At 62.7% G+C, this 24,960-nt stretch overlaps 3 protein-coding genes across 6 annotated transcripts; 2 read left to right on the forward strand and 1 right to left on the reverse strand.

The window, feature by feature from the left end:
• Positions 1-177: 177 nt before the first annotated feature.
• On the forward strand, positions 178-9,102 carry SAE1 (SUMO1 activating enzyme subunit 1). 2 transcript variants are annotated; one of them, XM_074857390.1, is made up of 9 exons: positions 178-335; positions 2,011-2,122; positions 3,718-3,891; positions 4,531-4,673; positions 4,795-4,894; positions 6,995-7,100; positions 7,195-7,339; positions 8,699-8,768; positions 8,876-9,102. In XM_074857390.1, the coding sequence occupies exons 1-9, from the start codon at positions 235-237 to the stop codon at positions 8,966-8,968; spliced, it is 1,044 nt and encodes a 347-aa protein (XP_074713491.1). In that variant the 5' UTR covers positions 178-234; the 3' UTR covers positions 8,969-9,102. The 2 variants fall into 2 exon arrangements, with proteins under 2 accessions (XP_074713491.1, XP_074713492.1); XM_074857391.1 differs by lacking the exons at positions 7,195-7,339; positions 8,699-8,768.
• Positions 9,103-10,176: 1,074 nt separating this feature from the next.
• Positions 10,177-12,421, reverse strand: LOC141938511 (uncharacterized). Its single transcript, XM_074857356.1, has 4 exons — positions 12,352-12,421; positions 11,479-11,781; positions 11,099-11,277; positions 10,177-10,480 (listed from the first exon to the last, which is right to left on the reverse strand). Exons 2-4 carry the CDS (start codon positions 11,764-11,766, stop codon positions 10,177-10,179), a joined length of 771 nt encoding a protein of 256 aa, XP_074713457.1. The 5' UTR covers positions 11,767-11,781; positions 12,352-12,421.
• Positions 12,422-12,668: 247 nt separating this feature from the next.
• CCDC9 (coiled-coil domain containing 9) lies at positions 12,669-24,214 on the forward strand. 3 transcript variants are annotated; one of them, XM_074857375.1, is made up of 14 exons: positions 12,669-12,699; positions 14,829-14,953; positions 15,438-15,542; positions 15,767-15,907; positions 15,986-16,237; positions 16,773-16,856; positions 16,960-17,136; positions 17,233-17,420; positions 17,942-18,112; positions 18,231-18,297; positions 18,379-18,805; positions 18,996-19,139; positions 19,248-19,297; positions 22,660-24,214. In XM_074857375.1, exons 2-14 carry the CDS (start codon positions 14,951-14,953, stop codon positions 23,728-23,730), a joined length of 2,880 nt encoding a protein of 959 aa, XP_074713476.1. In that variant the 5' UTR covers positions 12,669-12,699; positions 14,829-14,950; the 3' UTR covers positions 23,731-24,214. The 3 variants fall into 3 exon arrangements, with proteins under 3 accessions (XP_074713476.1, XP_074713478.1, XP_074713477.1); XM_074857377.1 differs by lacking the exon at positions 12,669-12,699 and having other exon boundaries at positions 14,806-14,953; positions 18,379-18,550; XM_074857376.1 differs by lacking the exon at positions 12,669-12,699 and having other exon boundaries at positions 14,807-14,953; positions 15,767-15,889.
• Positions 24,215-24,960: the final 746 nt, after the last annotated feature.

The raw sequence follows: 24,960 nt of genomic DNA on the forward strand, positions 1-24,960 counted from the left end.
CCCAAGCTGTGCGGCGCCGCCGCCTGCCCTCGTGCGGGGATGACCCGGCGGGAGAAGCCGCTCGAGGTGTTTCTCCCGTGGGTCGCGGGGCCGTTCTGAGGTGGGGGGGGGGAATCATCCCATTTACACCCCCCCCCCCCCCGCCACCGGTGGACGTGGAGCGGTCCCGGGTGCCGCGCGGCGTTTCGCGCGGGCCGCCAGGGGGCGCTGCCCCGGCCGTGAGGCGGCGGCGGGATGGTGGAGAAGGAGGAGGGAGGCCTCGGCGGCATCAGCGAGGAGGAGGCGGCGCAGTATGACCGGCAGATCCGGCTGTGGGGGCTCGAGGCCCAGAAGCGGTCAGTGGGGCCGGGAGACCCCCCCCTGGGGAGGGCCCTGGTGGGGTCGGGGGCGCTTCTGGGGGCCCTGCGGCTGTGAGGGACCCTGTGGGAGTTTGGGGGGGGGGCGGGCTGAAGGGCCTTGGAGGGGCCCTGCAGTGTGAGGAGAGCCATGGAGGGGTTTCTGGGGGGCTCTGGAGGGGCCCTGCAATGTGAGGAGAGCCTTGGAGGGGCTTGTGGAGGGCCCTGCAATGTGAGGAGGGGCTTGTGGGAGGCTCTGGAGGGGCCCTGCAATGTGAGGTGGGGCTTGGAGGAGCATGTAGGGACCCTAGACTCTGTGAGGGACCCTGTAGGAGCTTGTGGGGGGGCCTGTAGGGCAGAGGGGGGCCTTGGAGAAGCTTGAAGGGGGCCCTAGAGGGGCCGGGGGGAGGCTTCTGGGGACCCTGCAGCCTGTGAGGGACCCTGTAGGAGCTTGTGGGGGGCCTGGAAGGGCCCTGCAATATGAGTGAGGCCTTGGAGGAGCTTGTGGGGGGCCCTAGAGGGGTCTGGAGGGGCCCTCTAAAAAGAAGGGGTCCTTGGAGGGGCTTACGGGGGTGTATAGGAGCTCGTGGCAGGGACCTGTAATGTGAAGGGAGCTTGGGGGGGGGCCCTGTAATGTGAGGGGTCCCTATAGAAGCTTGTAGGGGAGGCTGGAGAGACCCTGCAATATAAGGGCGACCTTGCAGGGGCTTGTGGGGGCCCTCTAGGAGGTTGTGGGGTCCTATAGGGACCCTACAGCATGCGGGAGGGCCACGTAGGGGCTTCTGTGGCCACTGGAGCCACTGGCAGGGGGTCCTCAGGAGCTTCTGAGAGGGGTTGGCGGGGGTGTGTAAGCATATAAGGTCTATAGGGGCTGGTGGGGGTCTGTGGGGTCACTGCCCGACCTCCTGCAAAACTCGGGCTTAGCCCAACTCACTGTGGCGCCCATTCGGGTGAAATTTGTGCTTCCTGGAGTTGAAGATGGGGGGAAAAAAAATAAAAAAGATGAAGGGCTGCTGGTTCATTCCCAGCTGGAACCGCAAAGCATCCGCCCCACCCGCCCCTTCCTAGGTCTTTCCCCGCTAGAAACCCTCTTGCGCAGCCCCCGTTTTCTCTAGAAGGGCTTTTTTTTTTCCAGCTTTCAAGTTATTTTTTTATGATCCTTTTCTGCAGCCTGGCCAGATTTCGGCTCGTTTTTCCCCTTTCTGAGGTGTTTCCCCGGGAAGCAGCGACGGGGTTGGTTTGGGAGAAGGTGGAACCACCCCGAGATGTGAAGATGAGCTGGGCACAGATAAAACGAGTGTGAAAATAGGGCAAAAAAAGCAGAAGTCGCTCTGTTTAACAGCCCGGATTATCGCTCGGTGCTGAGTAAACTGGATTGTGTTGGAAAACCGATACGGACTAATCAATAACAGAGTTCCAAAGTGGGGGGGGGGGGGGGGGGGGGGGATAACTAAATGGTAAAAGGCGAGGAAAACACGTTGATTGGTGATTAGGAAGATTTAAAACTTGCACTCGTGGTTTTGTGCGGGAATAAATACCCACAAAAATGTATTAATTTCCTGTTCATTATCATTTATCCACATCCCGGTGCAGCCCTCAGCCCTTTTTCGGGGGGTTCTTAGGAACCAAGAGGCAAGACTTTGGTTTTATTGCCTCTTCCAAATTTCTGCCGCAGGTTACGAGCTTCCCGGGTGCTGCTGGTGGGGATGAAGGGTCTCGGCGCCGAGGTGGCGAAGAATCTCATCTTGGCGGGAGTCAAAGGCTTGACCATGCTGGACCATCAGCAGGTGAGGAGCTGGCAGCTTCGCTCAGCAGAGCTCCCAAACCCTCCCGCTACGGCACGTAGGGACCCTAGACTCTGTGAGGGACCCTGTAGGAGCTTGTGGGGGGGCCTGTAGGGCAGAGGGGGTCTTGGAGAAGCTTGTGGGGGGCCCTAGAGGGGCTGGGGGGGGGTTTCTGGGGGCCCTGCAGCCTGTGAGGGACCCTGTAGGAGCTTGTGGGGGGGCCTGTAGGGCAGAGGGGGGCCTTGGAGAAGCTTGAAGGGGGCCCTAGAGGGACCCTGTAGGAGTTTGTGGGGGGGCCTATAGGGCAGAGGGGGGCCTTGGAGAAGCTTGTGGGGGGCCCTAGAGGGACCCTGTAGGAGTTTGTGGGGGGGCCTGTAGGGCAGAGGGGGGCCTTGGAGAAGCTTGAAGGGAGCCCTAGAGGGGCTGGGGGGGGGCTTCTGGGGACCCTGCAGCCTGTGAGGGACCCTGTAGGAGCTTGTGGGGGGGCCTGTAGGGCAGAGGGGGGCCTTGGAGAAGCTTGTGGGGGGCCCTAGAGGGGCTGGGGGGGGCTTCTGGGGTCCCTGCAGCCTGTGAGGGACCCTGTAGGAGCTTGTGGGGGGGCCTGTAGGGCAGAGGGGGGCCTTGGAGAAGCTTGAAGGGGGCCCTAGAGGGACCCTGTAGGAGTTTGTGGGGGGGCCTATAGGGCAGAGGGGGGCCTTGGAGAAGCTTGTGGGGGGCCCTAGAGGGACCCTGTAGGAGTTTGTGGGGGGGCCTGTAGGGCAGAGGGGGGCCTTGGAGAAGCTTGAAGAGAGCCCTAGAGGGGCTGGGGGGGGGCTTCTGGGGACCCTGCAGCCTGTGAGGGACCCTGTAGGAGCTTGTGGGGGGGCCTGTAGGGCAGAGGGGGGCCTTGGAGAAGCTTGTGGGGGGCCCTAGAGGGGCTGGGGGGGGCTTCTGGGGTCCCTGCAGCCTGTGAGGGACCCTGTAGGAGCTTGTGGGGGGGCCTGTAGGGCAGAGGGGGGCCTTGGAGAAGCTTGTGGGGGGGCCTGGAAGGGCCCTGCAATATGAGTGAGGCCTTGGAGGGGCTTGTGGGGGGCCCTAGAGGGGTCTGGAGGGGCCCTCTAAAAAGAAGGGGTCCTTGGAGGGGCTTGCAATGTGAGGGGGGGGCTTACGGGGGTGTATAGGAGATTGTGGCGCCCAAGGACTCGCTCGCGGCTCTTGAGGATAAACACTCCGCTTGGGGTGGAATTAGTCCTTTTCAGGACACGTAAAGTTTGCGTTTCCAGCTGTTCACGGGCTCCTCCGCCCGCCCTCGAGCCGGGGGGGCTGCCCCCCGCCCTCCCCTGCCCCTTCCCACGTTTATCTGGGTGTTTGTGAAGCAGCTGCGGGGCTCGAAGCTCCTGCCACGAGTCTCGTGGACCCCAGAAACCCCTGAACGGACTCAGCGGGGGGTAGGGGGGGGTCAATTCCCAATCCGGAGCTTTTTCGCGCGCGTCTCCTCGGGCGCAAGAGGGAGCTGCGAGCTCAGCAGCGAGCTCCGAGGGGATTGAAGAACAGCACAAAATAACCGGAGATTTATCTATTTTTATTTTTTTTTTACCCCCCCCCCCATTCCATTTCAGGTTTCCCAAGAGGACACGCGAGCTCAGTTCCTCATCCCGGGGGGTTCCCTGGGCCGCAACAGAGCCGAAGCGTCGCTGGAGCGGGCGCAGAACCTCAACCCCATGGTGGACGTCAAAGCCGACGCCGAGAGCGTGGAGAGCAAACCCGAGGAGTTCTTCACCCAGTTCGACGCGGTCCGTGCGGCGGGGGGGGGCTTCACTCATTACTAAGTCTCCTCGCTAATTATTTATCCTGACGGCCTTAGCAGCCGCGATAGACGGACCCCGCGGTTTAAAAATACCCGTTTTTAGCTTCGTCCCGCCCCAATTCGCACTGAAATCACCCCGAAACGCGACGCCGCGTCCCATAAACTTAATTCTCCCCGGAGCGACCCGCGGGAATGTGAGGGAAAAAATTGATAATTACGGACCCTGCGGTTTAAAAATACCCATTTTTAGCTTCGTCCTGCCCCAATTCTCACTGAAATCACCCCAAAACGCGACGCTGCGTCCCATAAACTTAATTCTCCCCGGAGCGACCCGCGGGAACGTGAGGGGAAAAATTGATAATTACGGACCCCGCGGTTTAAAAATACCCGTTTTTAGCTTCGTCCCGCCCCAATTCGCACTGAAATCACCCCAAAACGCGACGCCGCGTCCCATAAACTTAATTCTCCCCGGAGCGACCCGCAGGAACGTGAGGGAAAAATTGATAATTACCCCCAAATCCCTCTGGAACCTTCCCAGGAGCGCAGGGCAGGTTCCCCACCCCGTCATGAGAGCGAAAAAAATTAAAAAAAAAAAGGGGTTAAACGGTCAAATTTCCGCCCGCAGGTCTGCCTGACGTGCTGCTCGCGGGACGTGATGGTGAAAATCGACCAGATTTGCCACAAAAACAGCGTCAAGTTTTTCACCGGGGACGTTTTCGGCTACCACGGCTACATGTTCGCTGACCTGGGGGAGCACGAGTTCGTGGAGTGAGTCGGGGAGGGGGAGAAGGGCAGCGGTGATTTCGCCCCCTCGGGGGGAGTTTTGAAGTCAGAAAATGTTGTTTTCGCAAAGAAAACTTGTTTTTGGGGTTTTTTTTTTGGCCTCTAGAGAGAAAATCAAAATCGCCAAAGTCAGCCCGGGCGTGGAGGATGGGCCGGACGCTAAAAAAGCCAAACTCGACTCCTCGGAGACCACCATGGTGAAAAAGGTGAGTGGGGGGGGGGGGGCAGAAAAAACCCAAAACCCCCCCTCCGAGACCCAAAAGCGCCCGGCGCAGAGCCCACGGGGTTCTCCCGCGGTTTTTGGGTGAATTTTTGGCCGCACTCGCTCGGTTGTGGGGTTTTTTTTTAAAGGATTCCCCCCCCCTTGCCGAAATGTGGGTGCTCCCCCCTCGCCGCTGGTTTTGTAAGGGGGGGGGGCTGTAAAAGGTGCTGTCAGCTGGGCTCTGGGGGGGGGCGTGAGGGGTTTTTCTGTCCTGGGGGGGGCGTGAGGGGGTTTTATGTCCTGGGGGGGGGCGTGAGGGGGTTTTCTGTCCTGGGGGGGGCGTGAGGGGGTTTTCTGTCCTGGGGGGGGGCGTGAGGGGTTTTTATGTCCTGGGGGGGGCGTGAGGGGGTTTTCTGTCCTGGGGGGGGGCGTGAGGGGTTTTTCTGTCCTGGGGGGGGGTGTGAGGGGTTTTTCTGTCCTGGGGGGGGGCGTGAGGGGTTTTTCTGTCCTGGGGGGGGGTGTGAGGGGTTTTTCTGTCCTGGGGGGGGTGTGAGGGGTTTTTATGTCCTGGGGGGGGCGTGAGGGGTTTTTCTGTCCTGGGGGGGGGTTGAGGGGTTTTTCTGTCCTTGGGGGGGCGTGAGGGGTTGTTCTGTCCTGGGGGGGGGGGTGAGGGGTTGTTCTGTCCTGGGGGGGGGCGTGAGGGGTTTTTCTGTCCTGGGGGGGGCGTGAGGGGTTTTTTTGTCCTGGGGGGGGACACACCCACACAAAACCTGCTCCAAAGCAAAACCTTTTCAGATTTAAATGCCTCCGGCCTGGGCATTGTCTTGCTTCTCCCAGCTGGAAATGGAGGGGGGGGGGGTGTGGGGGGGTGGAAATCCCCCCCCCCCCCTGCCTTGATGTGGCTATGAGGGGAATGTGTCCCCCCCCCAGCCCTCCCCACCCTCGGAAAATCTGGGAATATTCCCCGGATGCCTTCGGGACCAGCTGTCGCCCTCCTGCCCTTCGGGGGCGGGGGGGGGCGAGTCCGGGCTCAGAGATGGCAAATTCTTGCAGATCCCGGCGTGCCGAGCTCTGCCCCCCCCCCGTGTCCCCCCCACCCCCCGTCCCCCCCCCGTGGGGCTTCGCGCTCCCGCCGGCGGTTCCCAGAACGTTTCTCCAAAGTTTTAAGCTCTTTAAGATCAGGTTTTTAGCTCAGCTTTTAGCTGGTTTTAACTTGGGTTTTTAGCTCAGCGTTTAAGCTCAGTGTTTTAAGCTCAGTTTTTTAGCTCGGTGTTTAAGCTTGGTTCTTAGTTCGGTGTTTAAGCTTGGTTCTTAGTTCAGTGTTTAAGCTTGGGTTTTTAGCTTGTTTTTTAGCTCAGTTTTTAGCTATTTTAAGCTCGGTTTTTAGCTCCATGTTTTAAGCTCAGTTTTTTAGCTCAGTGTTTAAGCTCCGGGTTTTAAGCTCGGTTTTTTAGCTCCGGGTTTTAAGCTCAGTTTTTTAGCTCCGGGTTTTAAGCTCGGCTTTTTAGCTCTGTTTAAGCTCGGCTTTTTAGCTCAGCTTTTTAGCTGGTTTTAACTTTTTTTAGCTCGGTGTTTTAAGCTCGGTTTTTTAGCTCAGTGTTTAAGCTCAGTTTTTAGCTCAGTGTTTTAAGCTCAGCTTTTTAGCTCAGTGTTTTAAGCTCGGCTTTTTAGCTCAGTGTTTTAAGCTCGGCTTTTTAGCTCAGTGTTTTAGCTCGGCTTTTTAGCTCAGTTTTTTAGCTCAGTGTTTAAGCTCAGTGTTTTAGCTCAGTGTTTAAGCTCAGTGTTTCAAGCTTGGCTTTTTAGCTCAGTGTTTTAAGCTCGGGTTTTTTTTAGCTCAGTGTTTCAAGCTCGGCTTTTTAGCTCAGTGTTTTAAGCTCGGCTTTTTAGCTGAGTGTTTTAAGCTCGGCTTTTCAGCTCAGTTTAACTCAATTCAACCAGTTTTTCCCCAGGTTTAGGCTCTGTTTCGGTCTCACCACTCCCCTAATGCCGCCTCCAAAGGCGCCTTGGGGCCGGGGGCCGGGGCGGGCGGGGGGGGGGATCCCTTTTGGGTTGCTTTGCCGGGATTTCAGGGTCCCCCCGCCCAAGCGCCGCCTTCCCCCCGCAGCGGGTGCAGTTCTGCCAGCTGAAGGAGGCTCTGGCCGTCGACTGGAGCGGGGAGAAGGCGAAGGCGGCGCTGAAGCGCACCGCGCCCGATTATTTCCTCCTCCAAGGTAAAGCCCCGCCGGCCGCGGGAAATTCGCCTTCATCCGCTGGTTTTTCCCCCAAAAAACCATCCCTGATTCTCCCCCCCCCTCACCCCAACAGTCCTGCTGAAGTTCCGGACGGACAACGCCCGCGATCCCTCCCCCCAGAACTACGCCCAAGACTCCAAACTGCTGCTCCAGATCCGCCGCGACGTCCTGGAGGCGCTGGGGGTCGGCGCCGACCTGCTGCCGGACGAGTTCGTCAGGTGGGTGGTGGGAAACGGCCACGGGTTCCGAATTCCCGCATTTCCCATAATTCTGAATTCCTGCATTTCCAGGGTTCCGAATTTCCGCATTTCCAACATTCCGAATTTCCGCCTTTCCAGAATTCCAAATTTCTGCCTTTCCAGAATTCCAAATTTCTGCATTTCCAACATTCCGAATTTTTGCATTTCCCAGGATTCCAAATTTCCGCCTTTCCCAGGATTCCGAATTTCCGCATTTACAGAATTCCAAATTCCCGCCTTTCCCAGAATTCTGAATTCCTGCATTTCCAGAATTCTGAATTTCCACCTTTCCCAGAATTCCAAATTTCTGCATTTCCCAGAATTCCAAATTCCTGCACTTCCAGAATTCCGAATTTCCGCCCTTCCCAGGATTCCAAATTTCCGCCCTTCCCAGAATTCTGAATTTCTGCATTTCCAGAATTCTGAATTTCTGCCTTTCCCAGAATTACAAATTTCCGCCTTTCCCACACTCCGAATTTCCGCCTTTCCCAGAATTCCAAATTTCCGCCTTTCCCAGAATTGCGAATTTCCGCCTTTCCCAGAATTGCGAATTTCCGCATTTCCCAGAATTCCGAATTTCTGCCTTTCCCAGAATTACAAATTCCTGCATTTCCCAGAATTCCAAATTTCCGCATTTACAGAATTCCGAATTTCTGCCTTTCCAGAATTCTGAATTCCCGCCTTTCCCAGAATTCCGAATTTCTGCATTTCCAGAATTCCAAATTCCCGCCTTTCCCAGAATTCCAAATTCCCGCCTTTCCCAGAATTCCGAATTTCTGCATTTCCAGAATTCCAAATTCCCGCCTTTCCCAGAATTCCAAATTCCCGCCTTTCCCAGAATTCCGAATTTCTGCATTTCCAGAATTCCAAATTTCCGCCTTTCCCAGAATTCCAAATTTCCGCATTTCCAGAATTCCGAATTTCTGCATTTCCCGAATTCCAAATTCCCGCATTTCCCAGAATTCCAAATTTCCACATTTCCAGAATTCCGAATTTCTGCATTTCCAGAATTCCAAATTTCCGCCTTTCCCAGAATTCCGAATTTCCGCATTCCCAGAATTCCGAATTCCCGCCTTTCCCAGAAACCTCAGGATGGTGCCTCCGAGCCCCAGTGCCCCCCCAGCGCTGCCCCTGGGAACGTACCACCACGGGGCGGGGGGGGCACAACATTTCGAGGGGTTTATTTCTATCTGTGGAGCACGAAACATTCCAGCTCTCACCCCTACCCCCGCCAGCTCCTTTTGGGGAAGAACCTTACCGTTTTAGGGAGAGCCAGAACCCTTTTTTTTGGGGGGGAAACCACCATTTTTCCATATAATTTTTTTTCCCCCCTTCCAGCTACTGCTTCTCCGAAATGGCTCCCGTCTGCGCCGTGGTCGGAGGCGTCCTGGGCCAGGAGGTGGTCAAGGTAGCGGCTGGTTTTTTTGGGGGGGGGGCTGTAGCGGTTTGGGGGGGCTCTGTACACGCCCCCCCCGCCTTCCCTGCTCCCCAAAACCCCCCCGTTTCCCCCCCCAGGCCCTGTCCCAGCGGGATCCCCCCCACAACAACTTCTTCTTCTTCGACGGCATCAAAGGCAACGGGATCGTGGAGTGTCTGGGCCCCAGCTGAGCCCCGGGGGGGGGTCGAGCCCCCCCACTTTGGGCCCAATGGAAGTGGGCTAAAGGTGGGGTGCAGCCGGCACCCCCTGGTTCTGGATGGGGGGGGTGGGGTTTTTTGGGTTAATAAAATGTTATTTCTAAAAAGTGGTTTATTTGGGGGCTGGAGCTGTAATGGGGCGAGGGCGGGGGGGGGGGTGGAGCGTGAAGGTGTGAGTTAACGCGGGACCCCCCAGAACCCTGCACCCCCCAACCCCCTGCACCCCAAACCCCTGCACCCCAGAACCCTGCACCACCAAACCCCATGGACCCCAGAATCCTGCACCCCCAAACCCCCTGCACCCCAAAACCCTGCAGCCCCCCCAAACCCTATGGACCCCGAACACTGCACCCCCCAAACCTTATAGGCCCCCAGACTGCCCCCCTGAACACCATGGACCCCCCCAAACGGCCCCCCCCAAACCCTATGGACCCCAAACCCTGCACCCCCAAACCTAATAGACCACCCAAACCTTATAGCCTGCCCCAAACTGCACCCCCAAACCCTATAGCCCCCCCAAACTGCACCCCTAAACCCTTACCCCAACCCTAGGGCCCCCCCAAACCCTATAGCCCCCCCCCAAACTGCACCCCCAACCCCTATAGCCCCCCAACACTGCACCCCCAACCCTTATAGCCCCCCCAAAACCCTACAGCCCCCCCAACACTGCACCCCCAACCCCTATAGCCCCCCAACACTGCACCCCCAACCCTTATAGCCCCCCCAACCCCTATAGCCCCCCCAACACTGCACCCCCACCCCCTATAGCCCCCCCAACACTGCCCCCCCACCCCCTATAGCCCCCCCAAACCCCTGTGCCCCCCCCAGCACTGCCACCACACACCTCTCCTTAAAATTCATTTTATTGAAAAGAAACGTACAAAAAAAGTAACTGATCATGTACAGCCGCTGTCTCCCCTATATACAGCCCCCCCCCCCCTATATACACCCCCCCTATCTACAGCCCCCCCCTCTATACAGCCCCCTCCCCTATATATAATGTACAGCCCCCCCTATATACAGCTCCAACGTACAGTACATACACAGCGCTGCGGCCGCCTGCGCCCCCCCCCGGTGCGGGGGGGGGGGGGGGGCTGCGACCCCAGAAGCACCGTTTGGGGGGTGCCCCCCCCCCCCCCCCCGTGTGTGTGTGTGTGTGACCCCCCCCATAAAAAATCAACTCAATAAATTAAATAAATAGAAGGAGGCGGGGGGGGGGGGAGACACACAGACACCCCCCCCCCCCTCCCAGGGCACAGCGCCCCGCTCCGGGCAGGGGGACAGGCAGAGGGGGGGGGGGGGGTGTCACGCGGGGGGGGGGACACACACGCGATTGGGGGGGGGGCGACACACGGGGGGGGGCTAGTTGCCTTCCCGCGCGGGCAAGGCAGCTGCCTGCAGGTTGTAGACGGCTCCCAGCAACTGCGAGACCAGGCGGTAGAGGTGACCCCAAAAAACGCCGCCGCCGCCGCCCCGCTGCTCCCGCTGCCGGCGGGGGGGTCATTAGTGTGTGTTCATTAATTGGGGGGGGGGGGCGTCTTTTTTTAGGGGGGTGTCCCCCCCCCCCCCGCCCTCGCGCCGCCGCCGGCTCCCAGCCCCGCTGCTATTTATAGGCTGTGAGTCAGCGGCTGGCTCGCACGCGCGCCTGCAAACAAGCCGGCGGCTCCCCGTTTCTTTTATTTTTTTTAATTATTTTTAATTATTTTATTTGGGGGGGGGGGGGCTGCATCATTTTGAGGCGCCCCCCCCCCCACTCAAAATACCACCCACCTCCCCTTTTCCCTGAGTAAAACCACAGGGGAGAACAGGAATGGGAAGGGGGGGGTGTCCTAACAGCAGCGATGGGATTTTGGGGTGCCCCCTCCCCAAATTGGCACTAAGGGAGACGCCCCCCCCCCCCCAAAAAATATTTTGGGGTGCCCCCCCCTGAAACAACAGCCCCCTCCCCTTCCCTGAGCGAAACCACAGGGGCCAGGAATGAGGGGGGGGGTGTTCTAACAGCAGCGATGGGATTTTGGGGTGCCCCCTCCCCAAATTGGCACTAAGGGAGACGCGCCCCCCCCCAAATAAAAATATATTTTGGGGTGTCCCCCCCCCCCTTACCTGCTGCTCGTAGGTCTGCTGGAAGGCGTCGCCCAGGCGGCGCAGGCGGGCGCCCAGCTCCTGCTCCGGGCCAGGGGCTCCCCCCGGGAGGTGGCCGTTAGGGACAGCGGCCCCCCCCCGGCCCCCCCCACTTTGGGGGGGTCCCTCGTGGTCGCCGTCCTCCGTGGGGTGAAACTCGCCTGGAGTGGGGAGTGGGGGGGGGGTTTAAAACTAACCCCCCCCCCCGCCCCCAAAGGAGCAGGCAGGGCTCTGCCTGCGCCTGGTCAACAGGAAAGCCTAGAACAATTCCCGGGGGGGGCAGGGGGGTACAGGCAGCTGCCCCCCCACTCCACGTGGCCCCCCAAAACACGCGTGGGAGTGGGGGGGGGGCACACACTCACCGTGGGCCGTAGCGGTGGGGGGTCCCCGTGTCCCGCAGCGATAGAGGCTGAAGTTGGGGGGGGGGGGGGGCAGCCCCGGGACAAGCGCAGCTCAAACGGGGGTGGCGGCGGCGTGGGGTGTGGGGGGGGTCCCCACGCAGGACCAGCGACCCCCGCGACCCCCCCGCTTCGCCTCTGCAGGCAGGATGTGCAGGCAGGGCCCCCCCCCCCCCCTCCGCAGGCAGGATGTGCAGGCAGGGGGGCTGCAGGCTCGGCGAGGCTCCCTCCTTCCCGCAGCGGTCTGGCCATCGCACCCGGGGGGCTCTGCGGGGGGGGGACAGGGACACGAGTGGGGTGTGGGCGGGGGGGTCAGCGTGGGACAAACCCCCCCCCAAACCCCCCCCCCCCAACTCCACGCCGCTGCGGGTTGTCCCGCGGCCGCCAGGGGCCGCCCTGGGGAGCGGGCGGTGTTTGTAAACAAACCGGGCAGCGACCGGACCCACGGACACGCGTGGGACCCCCCCCCCGTTCTCCTCCCCCCCTCCCCCCCCACCTTCCACCCCGCTTCCTCCTCCTCCTCCTCCTCTCCACGCAGCATCACCCCACGGGGGGGGGGGTGGGTGCTTCCTGGACCCCCCCCCCATCTCCCTCCCGCTACTTTACCCACGCGTGTCCCCCACGGAGTGAGGGGGGGGGGGTGTATGGAAAAAGGGGCTCCCCCCCCCCGCCGCGCCCCCCACCCTGTGTGTGTGTGTGTGTCCCCAACTCCACGCACCCCAAACACCCCCCCCGCCCCCTGTTTTTATCCGTGACACCCCACGCCGTGTCCCCGCGGTCCCGCGTGTCCCGTCCCCCCCCCCCCCGCCCCCCCGTGTGTGTCCCCCCCCCACTCACTGCAGCCGCATGAACCGCGCGGGGACCGGGCGCTGCGATCGGCCCCGGCACCGGCTCGCTCTGGCCGCGCGCGCGGGCAGGGCCCCGCCCACCCCGTGACGTCACCGCCCCGCCCCGCCCTCCCCCCCCCCTCCCTCGCAGCCCCCGGACAAGTCGGGGCTTGTGCGGCGGCGGCCGGGGATCCCCCCGCGGGGGGGTCTGGGATCCTCCCCCCCCCCCTCCTCCTCCTCCTCCTCCTCCTCCTCCTCCTCCTCACGGGCGGGTCCCGGGGCGGCCGCAGCCACTCAGCCGCCGCCGCCGCCGCCGTTTCCAGGGGAAGGTCTCGCTGCCGCCGCCGCCGCCGCCCCGGTAACAGCGGGAAGGGGCCAACCAGGGGCCGGGGCCGCCGCCGCGGCGAATCCCCGCCCGGCGCCCCCCTGAACGGCCCCAAAATGAACGGGGGGGCCGCCCCCCCCCCCTCGCCACAGGCCGCCTCGACCCTCGACCCCTGACCTCTGCCCCTGCCCCGCCGGTCACCGCCGGCCCCGCCCCCGGCCGGGCCCTCCGGTCGCTCCCCCCCCCCCCCCCCCCCCCTCCCCGCTCCCCCCCCCCCGGCCCCTCAGCCCAGCCCGCGCCGCCACCGCCGCGCGCCCATTGGACGGAGCCGCCTCCGCCGCAGCCAATCAGCGCCCGCGGCGGCGGCTGTATCCAGCGGAGCGCGCGAGCGTGCGGGGACCGGCGGGGCGAGGGGGCGCCTGTAGGGGACGGGCATGGGGGAGGGCTATAGGTGAGGGCTATAGGTGAGGGCTATAGGTGACGGGTATGGGTGATGGGTGTGGGTGATGGTTATAGGTGAGGGCTATGGGTGATGGCTATGGGTGATGGCTATGGGTGACGGCCATAGGTGATGGCTATAGGTGACAGCTATAGTTGATGGCTATGGATGATGGTTATAGGTGACAGCTATAGGTGATGGCTATGGGTGACGGCTATGGGTGACGGCCATAGGTGATGGCTATAGGTGACAGCTATGGGTACGGCTATAGGTTACAGGTACAGCTAGGGGTTACAGCTATAGGTACGGCTGTGGGTTACAGCCACAGGTTCCAGCTATGGACGCACCTATAGGTACCTCTATGGGCACCGCTATAGGTACTGCCCATAGGTACCAGCTATGGCTTCCAGTCATGGGCACCGGCTATAGGTACCGGCTATAGGTGCAGCTGTGGGGACCAGCCATGGGTTCCAGCCATGAGTGCTGCGTGCATCTCTGTGTCTCGCTATAGGTACCACCGATGGGTGCATCTGTAGGTACCAGCTATGGGTACAGCTATAGGTACAGGCTATGGGTGCACGTATAGGTACGTTTATAGGTGCTGGCTCTGGGTGCTGCCATAGGTACTGGCTATAGGTACACCCATAGGTCCTGCCGTGGGTACTTCCATAGGTACTGGCCAGAGGCACCACTACAGGTATAGGTACCGCTATGGGTACATCTATAGGTACCGCTATAGGTACCTGTGGTGGGTATTTCCATAGATAACAGGTATAGGTACTGGCTGTAGGTACCGGCTATAGGTACCACTGTGGGTACATTTATAGGTGCTGCTATAGGTACCTGCTATGGGTACTTCCATAGGTACTGCTGTAGGTACCGCTATAGGCACCACTACAGGCGTACATCTATAGGTACCGCTATAGGCACCACTACAGGTGTAGGAACCACTAGGGGTACATCTATAGGTACCGCTATAGGCACCTGCTACAGGTACTGGCCATAGGTACTGGCTATAGGTACTGGCTATAGGTGCCACTACAGGTGTAGGAACCACTAGGGGTACATCTATAGGTACCGGCCATAGGTACCGGCTATAGGTACCGGCTATAGGTGCCACTACAGGTGTAGGAACCACTAGGGGTACATCTATAGGTACCGGCCATAGGTACCGGCTATAGGTACCGGCTATAGGTGCCACTACAGGTCCGGCTGTGGGTGCGGCTGTAGCTCCATCCCGCCATAGGCGCGCCTATAGGCCCCGCCATAGGCCCCGCTATAGGCCCCGCGATAGGTCCCGGCCCAGGGCCGAGCTCCCGCCGCCTTCCCCCGGCCCCGCCCCCCGGCCCGGCTCAGCCAATCACCGCGCGCCGCCGCGGCCAGAGCCGCAGCTGCCATGGAGACAGCCGGGGGGCGGGGCGGGGGGCGGGACCACGCCCACTCCCTCCCCGCCTATCGGGGCGGGGCCATGCGGGGAGCCACGCCCACCGCGGGACTGGCGGCATGGGGCGGGGGGGGGACACGGGGGGACACGGGGACAGGGGGATGTGGGGGGGCAGAGGGACACGGGGGGACACGGGGACAGAGTAGCCCCGGCCAGGGCAGGCGACAGTGACCGAGGAGGGACAGACGTGAGGGAGGGGACTGCGGGACAGCCAGCCCAGCGGTGGGCCCCACCCCTCCGTCTGCCATCGCCCTTTTAAGGCCCCGCCCATTCCCGCAGCGGAAGCGGAAGCGGCTCTGACGCGCGCGGCAGGGGGTTGGAAACCGCCGGTTCCCGGCGAGGCCGCGGAGCGGGGCGGGGGGGGCGGCGGCTCCTCCAGGTGCGGCCCCGCCGCCGCCGCCATGGTGAGGCCCGGCCCGGGGCGCTGGGTCGGGGGGAGGGCGGGCCCGGGGCTGCGGGGGGACGGGCAGCGGCTCCGGGGGAGCGGCTGGGCCTTGTCTGGAGGCCGGGCTGGGGCTGCGGGAGAGCGGCTGGGCCTTGTCCGGGGGACCGGGCTGGGGCTGCGGGAGAGCGGCTGGGCCTTGTCCAGGGGACCGGGCTGGGGCTCCGGGGGACCGGACTGGGGCTCCGGAGGGCCGGGTTGGGGCTCTGGGGGAGCGGCTGGGCCTTGCCGGGAGCCGGGCTGGGCCTCCGGGCAGCGGCCTGGAGCTCCGGGAGAGCGGCTGGGCCTTGTGGGGGACCGGGCTGGGGCTCCGGGGGAGCGGCTGCGCCTCGTCGGCCGGGCTGGGCCTTCAGGGGAACGCTTGGGCCTCGCCGGAGGCCGGGCCGGGGGTCCCCGAGCCGGGCGGGGCTGCGGGCGGCCCATCCCCGCTCTCCCCCTGCCCTCAGTCGGCCGCGCTGGACCTGCGCTCCAAGGAGGAGAAGGACGCGGAGCTGGACAAGCGCATCGAGGCGCTGCGCAAGAAGAACGAGGCCCTGATCAAACGTTACCAGGTGCGGGGGGCTCGGCCCGGGGCCCCCCCCTCCTCCCCCGCCTGCTTACAGCCCCTAATCCCGGTTTAACGCCTCCCAGGAGGGGTTTAACCTCAATCAGGCCCACAGGAGGGTGTGTGGGGGGGGTTGTCCTGCCCTTCACCTCCCCGCGGGGATGTCGGGGGGGTGTTTTTCTCCCGGGGGGGGTTTTTTTCTCCCGGCTCAGCCCCGTGTCGTGGCGACAGGAGATCGAGGAGGATCGGAAGAAAGCGGAGCAGGAGGGGATCGCGGTGACAGCGCTGCGCCGCGCGCGGCCCCCCGAGCCCGAGCGGAGATGGGTGGACAAGGATCTCTCCGTCACTGTGCAGGTCACGCTCTCCCCCGGGGTGAGTCGGGGTTCAGGACGAGCCGGGGGGGCCGTGCTGAGTCTTGCTGACCCCCCCCCCAAATTTCTTTCCCTCCAGGAGAAGCGCCTGGCCAAGGACAAGAAGCCCTCGGGCACCCCGAAACCCGGGCGCGGCGCCGTTCCCCGCGGCTTGGGGCGCGCCGGTCGGTCCCCGCGGGGGGGGGAGCAGCCCCCCGAGACGCTTTGGGAGGGGGCAGCGGGGGATGGAGTGACCCCGGGGGACCGTGGCGGCCGCGGACGGCGAGCGCGGGGACGGGGGGCGGCTGGCCCGGGCCTGGGGGGTGATGCCGGCCCCGACCGAAAGTCTAAGGTGGGTTTTTGGGGGGCTGGGTGGGTGTTTTTGGGGGGGTCTCAGTGAGGTTTTTGGGGCCAGGTGAGGTTTTTAGGGGTTGGGTGGGTGTTTTGGGGGGTCTCAGTGAGGTTTTTGGGGCCAGGTGAGGTTTTTAGGGGTTGGGTGGGTGTTTTGGGGGGGTCTCAGGTTTTTAGGGGCCAAGTGGGTGTTTTTGGGACTGGGTGAGGTTTTTAGGGGTTGGGCTGGTGGTTTTTGGGGTCAGGTGAGATTTTTGGGCTTGGGTGTGTACTTTTGGGGCTAGGTGACGTTTTTGGGGGGGGCTGGGTGAGGTTTCTGAGGTTGGGGAGGTGTTTTGGGGGACTTTTTTAGGCGCTGGGTGGGTGTTTTGGGGACAGGGTGAGGTTTTTTTGGCGTTGAGTTGGTGGTTTTTCAGAGCCAGGTGATGTTTTGGGGGGCTGGGTGAGCTCACCCCACCCCAGGGATGTCGGGGGGGGTTCCCAGACGGTTTGGGGGTGCTCCCTGCCCCCGGAGGCAGCTGATTTCTCCTCGCCAGGAGTGGGAGGAGCGGCGGCGACAGAACATCAAGAAGATGAACGAGGAGATGGAGAAAATCGCCGAGTACGAGAGGAACCAGCGGGTGAGGGGGGGGAAAGGGGCGTCAGGGGCAGCTCGGGCGGTCCCGAGTGTCCCCGTAGGGCTGATAATACCTTTTTTTTTGCTGTTTTTTTTCCCCGATTCAGGACGGGCTCCACGAGAAGAACCCGGTGCGTAACTTTCTGGACGACCCGCGCCGCAGCGGCCCCTTCCAGGACGCCGATCGCAAGGAGGGGAGTCGGCGGCACGTCCGCAACTGGGGGGGCCCCGACTTCGACAAGGTCAAGGCTGGGATGGAGCGAGAGAAAACCTGGCAGGGCCCCGTACGTACCCCGCTTTGTTTATTGGGGGGTTCCCAGGACGGGTTTGGGGCGGGTTTCGAGCCTGGGGGGCGCGGCTGGAGCTGCGTGTGGCCGCAGGGCCGTCGCGCCAGCGCCAAGGCGGGGGGGTCGCTGGACATGACGCTCTCCATGACGGGCCGGGAACGCGCCGAGTACGTGCGCTGGAAGGAGGAGCGGGACCAGATCGACCGGGAGCGGCTGGCGCGGCACCGCAAACCCACCGGGCAGTGGCGGCGTGAGTGGGACGCCGAGAAATCCGACAGCATGTACGGGACGGGGGGGGCTGGGGGGGGGGCGTGGGGAGGGGCTGGGTGGTTTTTGGGGAGGGGGTTGTTGGAGACAATGGTTTGGGGCGTTGGTTTTTGGGGAGGGGTGGGTGACTTGGAGGGGTGGGTTTGATTTTTTTGGGGGGGGTGGGTGATTTTTTTTAGGGGGTGATTTTTGGAGAAGATGATTTGGGGCGTTGGGTTTTGGGGGGTGATTTTTGGGGAGGGTGAGTTTGGGGGGGATTGTTCGTTTTTGGGGAGGGGTTCATTGGTTTTTGGAGGGTGATTTGGGGGGGTGGGTTTGGGGATTGGTTTTTGGGGAGGGGTTGGTTGGTTTTTGGGGAGGGGTGGGTTTGGGGATTGGTTTTTGGGGCAGGGTTGGTTGGTTTTGGGGGGGTGGGTTTGGGGGTTTGGTTTCTGGGGCAGGGTTGGTTGGTTTTTGGGGGTGATTTTTGGGGAGGAGGGGGGTGATTGGTGGGGGGGGGTGTGGCGTTCCCAGTGTCACCCAGTCCCCTTCTCAGGTTCAAGGAGGGCTCAGCGGCGGCCCCCGGCTCGGATGTGAGCGGCGAGGAGGAACCCAAGCGCCCTCCCCCCAGAGCTCCCACTTTTGGGGAGTTCCTGGCCCCCCCCCGCGGCCAGCGCAGGAGGAGGGGCCGAGGCCGTGCCCCGGGTGCCGGGCCCAGGCCCTACAGGTCGGTGGGGTCGTGTCCCCCATTTGAGGGGGGGGGTGCCCCTCCCCGAGCCCCGTTTTCTGGTAGATTTTTTTTTTTTTGCCCTCTGAGCCCCCGGGGTGTGTTTTCCTGCCCCCAGCATGCACGACAACCGCTGGGAGGAGAAGGAGCCGCCGGCGCCCGCCGCCGCCACCCCGAGCCCCCAGGTAAAACGTGGGGGCAGCGCCGGGGTGTGGGGGAGGCGGCGGGCGTTGGGGCTGGCACCCCCCAAACCCCGTTACCCGCAGGCGGAGGAAGCGCCGAGCGGGGCCCCCCCGCAGCCCCCCCACTCCCTGAGCCCCGAGGAGGATGAGGACCAGTGGGAGGACGTCAGCGAGGAGGAGGAGGAGGAGGAGGAGGAAGAGGAGGAGGAAGGCGGCAGCAGCGCAGCGTCGTCCATCGAGGACGAAGCACCCCGCAGTGCGTCCCCCAAAGCCCAGCGTCCCCCCCAAGGCGCCGGGCAGGCTCCCCACGTGTCCGTGCCCCCCCCCGGCGTGGCACCTGCCCCAGAGCGGGGGGCTGGCACCCCCCCGAGCCCCTTCTCCCCCCTGGGAGGCCGCCAGCCCGTCTCGGACTGGGGCGAGGAGATGGACTTGGCCTCTCCCCGCAGCAGCCTGGGGGACAGTCCCCTTCCAGGGGTCCCCAAGTCGCGAGGGGCTTCCGGAGAGACTCCAGGTAAAAGTTGGGGGGGCTCTGCCCAAATTTGGGCTTGGGGGGGGCAGGGGGGGACACCCCCCCACACCAAACCTGGGCTGAACCCCTGGGATCTGGGGGGGGACACGCACAGCCAGAGCAGCCAAACGAGGGAAAGGGCCAAAACGGGCGGGTTTAACCCTGGTTTTTTTTTTTCCCCTTTTCCCCCCAGGACTGAGCCCCGAGGAGCTGGCGGAGCCCCCCCGGGGGGCGCAGAACCCCGCAGCCCCCCCCCTGCAGCACGAAGCGAGGCCCAACGCGGCGCAAGAAGTTTCGGAGAAGCCCGAGGAGGCGGCGACGGGGGACGGGGCGCGAGGTGGCGAGGGGAACTTGGGGGGGCTGCACCTTGGGGGTGTCCTGTGAGTCGGGGAGGGGTTTCCCACCCCAATATTTTCTTATTTTTATGGTTTTTTTTTTTCTTCAGAACCGGCGGAGGCGGCCCCCAGCACGGTGGAGATCACGGACTTCCAGCGGGTGCGTTTCCGTAAGAATTCGCCGTCTCCGGCCGCTCGCTAACGGGGAGGGGGGGGGGGGGGGCTGAGCCCCCCCGCGCCCTCCGGGCTCTTCTCCTGCCTGCCTGTCTGTCTGTCTGTCCTTCCCGCTCGCGCTTGCCGGCTGCTGCTGCCAGACTGACCGACTCTGCCCACCAAAACACCCCGGAATTGCGGCGCTTTCGCTGCCGGCGTCTCCGCGTCGGGGATCCGGTCGCTTCCCCCCACGGTGGCGGGTGGCCGGAGGCTGGCGGGCGCTGCGCTTCCCCGGGAGGCTGCCACGTCTGTATGTCCGCTCTGTCTGTCTGTCCTGGATTAAAACATTTTTTTTATTTTTTTTTTTTTCCTCTTCCCCCAAACAAGCCCCAGGGACTGGTTTTATCCCCGGAGGATTTGGAGAGTTTGAGGGCGGGGAGGGACGAAGGTCCCGGCGCTGGGGGCTGGCAGGAGGGTGCAGGCAGGGGCTGGCAGGAGGGTGCAGGCAGGGCCTGGCCCCCCCCTTTCCTTGTCCTGCGAGGGGTGGGGGCAGGCAGCTGCCTTCACGCTGCCTCCTTCTTCTCTCTCTCCGACAGGACGGCCAAGCCCCCCGACGTCCGCCAGCGGCCCCTCCGTCACCCGGGTCGCTCCCGCTGTGACCGCTACGGCTTTCTAGAGACTATGAGCCGGCAGGAATAACCCGGGGGGAGGCGAGGGGGGGCGGGAAATAAAAAAATAAATCACCTACCCCCACCCCTTTGGGGAGAGGGGGGGGTCCCCAAATCCCTTCTGCGCCCCCAGCGGGGAGTTGGGTCGAGCCCCGTGTCGCAGGGGGCTGGCGCTGGCGGCAGCACTCAGGGTCCCCCAAAGGGTTTGGGGGGCTCTAGCTGTGCCCCCCCCCATTCCTGACAGCTTCAGCCCCCCACAGGGCATTTTAGGGGGGGTCCCTTTCTTCCCGTGCCCTGGAGCTGGGTGGGGGGGGTGGGCTTGAGACCCCCCCCCCCACACCCACCTCGGGTTGCCTCATCCCACCGGCTCTTCGTAAAATAAACCTCCAAAAGATTTTTGCGCCTGGTCCTTGCTCCCCACTTTTGGTGCTGGGGGTCCCCCCCCCCCTTTTCCTCACAGAGATCCCCCCCCACCCCTCTTGAGGCCCCAGAGATGGTTTGGGGGGGTCCGGTACCAACAAGGGGCTCCCCAGAAGAGCTGGAAGGGGCCGGGAAGCCGCTTCTGCCTGTTACTTATTAGGGGGTTCCTGGGTTTTGGGGGTGAAACAAGGAGCGTAGGGGGCTCCGGAGGGGATTTTTGGGGTGAAACAAGGAGAGTTGAGGGCAGGAGGGCTCCTCTCTAACTCTCCTTGGGAAGTTGGGGACCAGTGGGGACCCTTGGGGTGTCCCCAGGGATTTTTGGGGACCCTCAGGGTGTCCCTGGGGACCGGTCGGGACCCTCGGGGTGTCTCTGGGGATTTTTGGGGACCCTTGGGGCGTCCCTGGGGATTTTTGGGGACCCTCGGGGTGTCCCTGAGGACTGGTGGGGACCCTCGGGGTGTCCCTGGGGACCGGCCAGAAGAGGGTGACAAGTCCCCCAGACCATGAGCCGGGCAAAGGACGCTCCGCCCTGGCCCTGACATCCCCTTTGAGCTGAAAAGGAGCCTGATACCCCTCAAAAAAAAAAAAAAAAAAGCCCCATTTTGGGGTCAACACCTCATTTTCCAGCTCCGCTCCCTGTCACCGGCCCCGCGCCCTCGGCTCTGCCGCAGAGGGGTCTCCTCTCACCGCCCCCCCGTGTCGTTACACCTGGAGACGGAACTTTCCCGGCCCCGCTCCCCCTCCCAGCCCATCCGGCCTCTTCTTCTTCTTTTTCTTATTTTTTTTTTTTTTTTCCCCCCCCTTGGCGTTGCTTCCTGTTCGCTGCCATATAAAAACCCGGGCGCTGCCCCCGCTCGTCCCCGGGGAGCGCGGCCGTGGAGGGCGACGACCCAGGTGAGCACCTTGGGGCGGGGGGGGGTGCGAGGTGGCCGAGATTCACCTACCAAAAAACCCCAACCCGGCGCCGTTGTTGGGGGGAAAACGCTGGGTTTGAGGCCGTTTCCATCCTTGTGCTCGTGGCGGGATTCTCCCACCCGTGGTTGCGGCTCCGCGTTGGGCGACGGTTGGAGGCGCCGCGTCTTCTCCTTCCCCCTTTATTCCCGGGATCGGCGCTTCCCAGATCCTCCCCGTGGTTTCCTCCTTCTCCTTTTCCAGCGTTTTTTCCCCCTTTCTGGGTGCTGGGTGATGCTTTGGCCACCGCCAGGTTTCTCTTTTTTTCCCTGGGGGCTTGAGCACCGAACCCAAATCCTCCCCCCTCGCCGTGGCGCCCACCCAGTAGGTGCTGGAGAAGCTGCCGGAGCTGCGGCTCCCCCGGTGTTTCCTCATCCAACTTCTTGCGCCACGCGGCTGAGGAAGTGGGGAAATGCCCATTTCCTTGGTGACCAGGGAGGGGGGGGGACCGTGAGGCCGAAGGTCTTTCTTGAGGAACATCTCACCGGGTTGGTTCTGGAGGTGCCGCTGCCTCTTGCGCGAGGGAAGAGCAGCGTTGGGTTGAGGTGATGATGATGGTGGACAAGGAAGAGATGTTCTATGATGAGGGGGGTGAGATGCTGGAAGGGGTTGCCCGGAGAAGTTGTGGATGCTCCATCTTCAAGGTCTTGGAGCGACCTGGTCTAGTGGAAGGTGGCCTTGGCCAGGGCAAGGGGTGGGAGCGGATGGTCTTTGAAGGTTCCTTCAACCCAACCCGTTGTGTGATGCTATGGATGGGTCTTTGAACAACCTGATCTAGTGGAAGGTGGCCTTGGCCATGGCAAGGGGTGGGAGTGGATGGTCTTTGAAGGTCCCTTCCAACCCAAACTGTTGTGTGATGCTATGGATGGGTCCTTGAACAACCTGATCTAGTGGAAGGTGGCCTTGGCCATGGCAAGGGGTGGGAGTGGATGGTCTTTGAAGGTTCCTTCAACCCAACCCGTTGTGTGATGCTCTGAACGGGGCTTGGAGCGACCTGATCTAGTGGAAGGTGGCCTTGGCCATGGCAAGGGGTGGGAGTGGATGGTCTTTGAAGGTCCCTTCCAACCCAAACTGTTGTGTGATGCTATGGATGGGTCCTTGAACAACCTGATCTAGTGGAAGGTGGCCTTGGCCATGGCAGGGGGTGGGACTGGATCGTCTTTGAAGGTTCCTTCAACCCAACCCATTGTGTGATGCTCTGAACGGGGCTTGGAGGGACCCAATCTAGTGGAAGATGCCCCTGCCCGTGGCAGAGTTGGACCTAGATGGTCTTTGAAGGTCCCTTCCAACCCAACCCATCTACGCTGCTCTAACGAAGTGTGGTTTCTAGGTTGGGAGCTGGTGGAGGATGGACTCCTCGATGGCCAATTACAGCTATAATTACTCCGGCTGGGGGGACTACTCCTTCTACGACCTCGATGGCTACGAAGTTCCTCACAGCTACCGCGCCGTCCTGGCGCTCTACGCCCTCATCTTCCTCCTGGGCGTCTTGGGCAACGGCGCCGTCATCTGGGTGACCGGCTTCGAGCTGCGGCGCACGGTCAACGGCGTCTGGTTCCTCAACCTCTCCGTGGCCGACCTCCTCTGCTGTCTGGCCCTGCCCTTCCTGGCCCTGCCGCTGGCCCGCGACCACCACTGGCCCTTGGGTGGCTTCGCCTGCAAGCTGCTGCCCTCCCTCACCATCCTCAACATGTTCGCCAGCGTCCTCCTGCTGATGGTCATCAGCGCCGACCGTTGTGCCCTGGTGACGCGGCCGGTGTGGTGCCAAAACCACCGGACGCTGGGGCTGGCCCGGGGGGCTTGTGCGGCCGCCTGGTTCCTGGCCGCGCTCCTCACCCTCCCCTCCTTCATCTTCCGCACCACCCGCCTCGACGTCTTCTCCGAGAAGACCACCTGCGTCCTGGACTACACAGCCGTGGGGCGTCACCAGCACCTCACCGAGCTCGTCACGGCCGTCACCCGCTTCGTCTGCGGCTTCCTGGTGCCCTTTGTGGCCATCACGGCCTGCTACAGCCTGCTGCTGGCCCGCGTCCACAGCAAGGGCTTTGCCCGCTCCCAGAAAGCCATCAAGCTCATCTTGGTGGTCATCATCAGCTTCTTCGTCTGCTGGTTGCCCTACCACGTCGTGGGCTTGATCCTGGCCTCCACCCCCTCTCACAGCCCCTTGTTCAAGGGTGCCCTGGAGGCCGATCCCGTCGTGGCCGGCGTCGCCTACATCAACAGCTGCATCAACCCCATCATCTACGTCGTGGTGGGCCAGGACTTCAAGGACAAGTTCCAGCGGTCGTGGCAAGCGGTGCTGCGGGGGGTGCTGAGCGACGACCCCACCAGCAGCCTGGCCGACAGCAGGATGAAGACCAAGTCCACCATGGACGACCAGAGCGTCAGCACCACCATCTGACCAGGAGCCCCAGAACCTCGCCTGAGGCCTCCTCCTCCTCCTCCTCCTCCTCCTCCTCCTCCTCTCCTGGAGGTCCCGGAGAGAGGAGATGGAGCCTCTGTCGCCCCCGTTTCCCTACCCCTTGCCCCACGGCGTGGCAGGTTGGGCAAGTTGGGTGCCCACCTGCCCCCAGGGACCTTCTCCTGGTCTCCTTGGTGGCCCACCAGGACCGAGAGGACTTTGTCCTTGCACCCAACACCACGTTTTCCTGCTTCTCCAGCCCGAGTGAACCCAATTCCCGGCTCCTCCCCTCTCTCACCCCCCCACGAGCTGTGCTGCCCCCCCACCCCCCTCCCAGCCCCACATCCCCACCACCCAGCGAGGTCTGAAGTTCAGGTGACCCCAAAAACTCAACCCCACCCCACTTCCCCGTCCCTGTGGCTTCCCCGTAGCCGCCTCTGACGTCGCCCATAAATATTGAAGCTCCCTCAAGTGTTGAGCAAGACCTCGGGCCCTTGCTTCTCCTTTTTGGTCTATTGGGCAAGATTTTTGCCGTCTCCGCAGATTTTTGACCTCTCAGGTGACGCAATAAATGCCGCAGCCCCGCCCCTCCCCCCCCCCCCCCCCCAGTCCTTGCCCTGGGTGCCGGACTCTGCCCCCCGGGTCTTGCTTCACCTCGCGGGGTGGTGGGAGGGGGGTGGCTGAGGTTGGGCCGGTCGTTGGCAGCCACGTGCTGCCCAGCCTGGGGGACACTTGGGGACAGTTGGGGACAGGGAGGAGCAATGGGGAGGGTTGGGGACAGTTGGGCACAACGGGGATGGTTGAGGGTGGTGGGGAGAGTTGGGGATGGTTGGGGACAATGGAGAGGGTCAGAGGTGGTTGGGGACAGTTGGGGACAAGGGGGAGAGTTGGAGATGGTTGGGGACAGTTGGGGACAATGGAGAGGGTCGAGATGGTTGGGGACAGTTGGGGACAATGGAGAGGGTCGAGATGGTTGGGGACAGTTGGGGACAATAGGGAGGATTGGGGACAGGGAGGAGCAACAGGGAGTGTTGGGGACAGTTGGGCACAATGGGGATGGTTGAGGGTGGTGGGGAGAGTTGGGGACAATGGGGAGGGTTGGGGACAGCAGCGATGGTTGAGGATGGTGGGGATAGTGGGGAGAGTTTGGGGACAGTTGGGGACAGCAGGGAAAGTTGGGGATAGTGGGAGGGTTGGGGACAGTTGGGAACAACGGGGATGGTTGGGGAT

Source organism: Strix uralensis, unplaced genomic scaffold (assembly GCF_047716275.1).
Source record: "Strix uralensis isolate ZFMK-TIS-50842 unplaced genomic scaffold, bStrUra1 scaffold_131, whole genome shotgun sequence".
NCBI classification, from domain to species: Eukaryota; Metazoa; Chordata; class Aves; order Strigiformes; family Strigidae; genus Strix; species Strix uralensis.

Bases quoted from the DNA above. Each gene is read 5' to 3' on its own strand.
- SAE1 (XM_074857390.1), top strand. From the start codon at position 235: ATGGTGGAGAAGGAGGAGGGAGGCCTCGGCGGCATCAGCGAGGAGGAG. The intron at 336-2,010 runs GTCAGTGGGGCC...TTTCTGCCGCAG, and splicing joins GGGCTCGAGGCCCAGAAGCG to GTTACGAGCTTCCCGGGTGC. The intron at 4,674-4,794 runs GTGAGTCGGGGA...TTTGGCCTCTAG, and splicing joins GGGGAGCACGAGTTCGTGGA to AGAGAAAATCAAAATCGCCA.
- LOC141938511 (XM_074857356.1), bottom strand. From the start codon at position 11,766: ATGGCCAGACCGCTGCGGGAAGGAGGGAGCCTCGCCGAGCCTGCAGCC. The intron at 11,278-11,478 runs GTGAGTGTGTGC...TCCCCACTCCAG, and splicing joins CCCCACCGCTACGGCCCACG to GCGAGTTTCACCCCACGGAG. The intron at 10,481-11,098 runs GTAAGGGGGGGG...CCCCGCCGGCAG, and splicing joins AGCAGACCTACGAGCAGCAG to CGGGAGCAGCGGGGCGGCGG.
- CCDC9 (XM_074857375.1), top strand. The intron at 18,113-18,230 runs GTCGGTGGGGTC...TCCTGCCCCCAG, and splicing joins GCCGGGCCCAGGCCCTACAG to CATGCACGACAACCGCTGGG. The intron at 19,298-22,659 runs GTGCGTTTCCGT...TGTGGTTTCTAG, and splicing joins AGATCACGGACTTCCAGCGG to GTTGGGAGCTGGTGGAGGAT.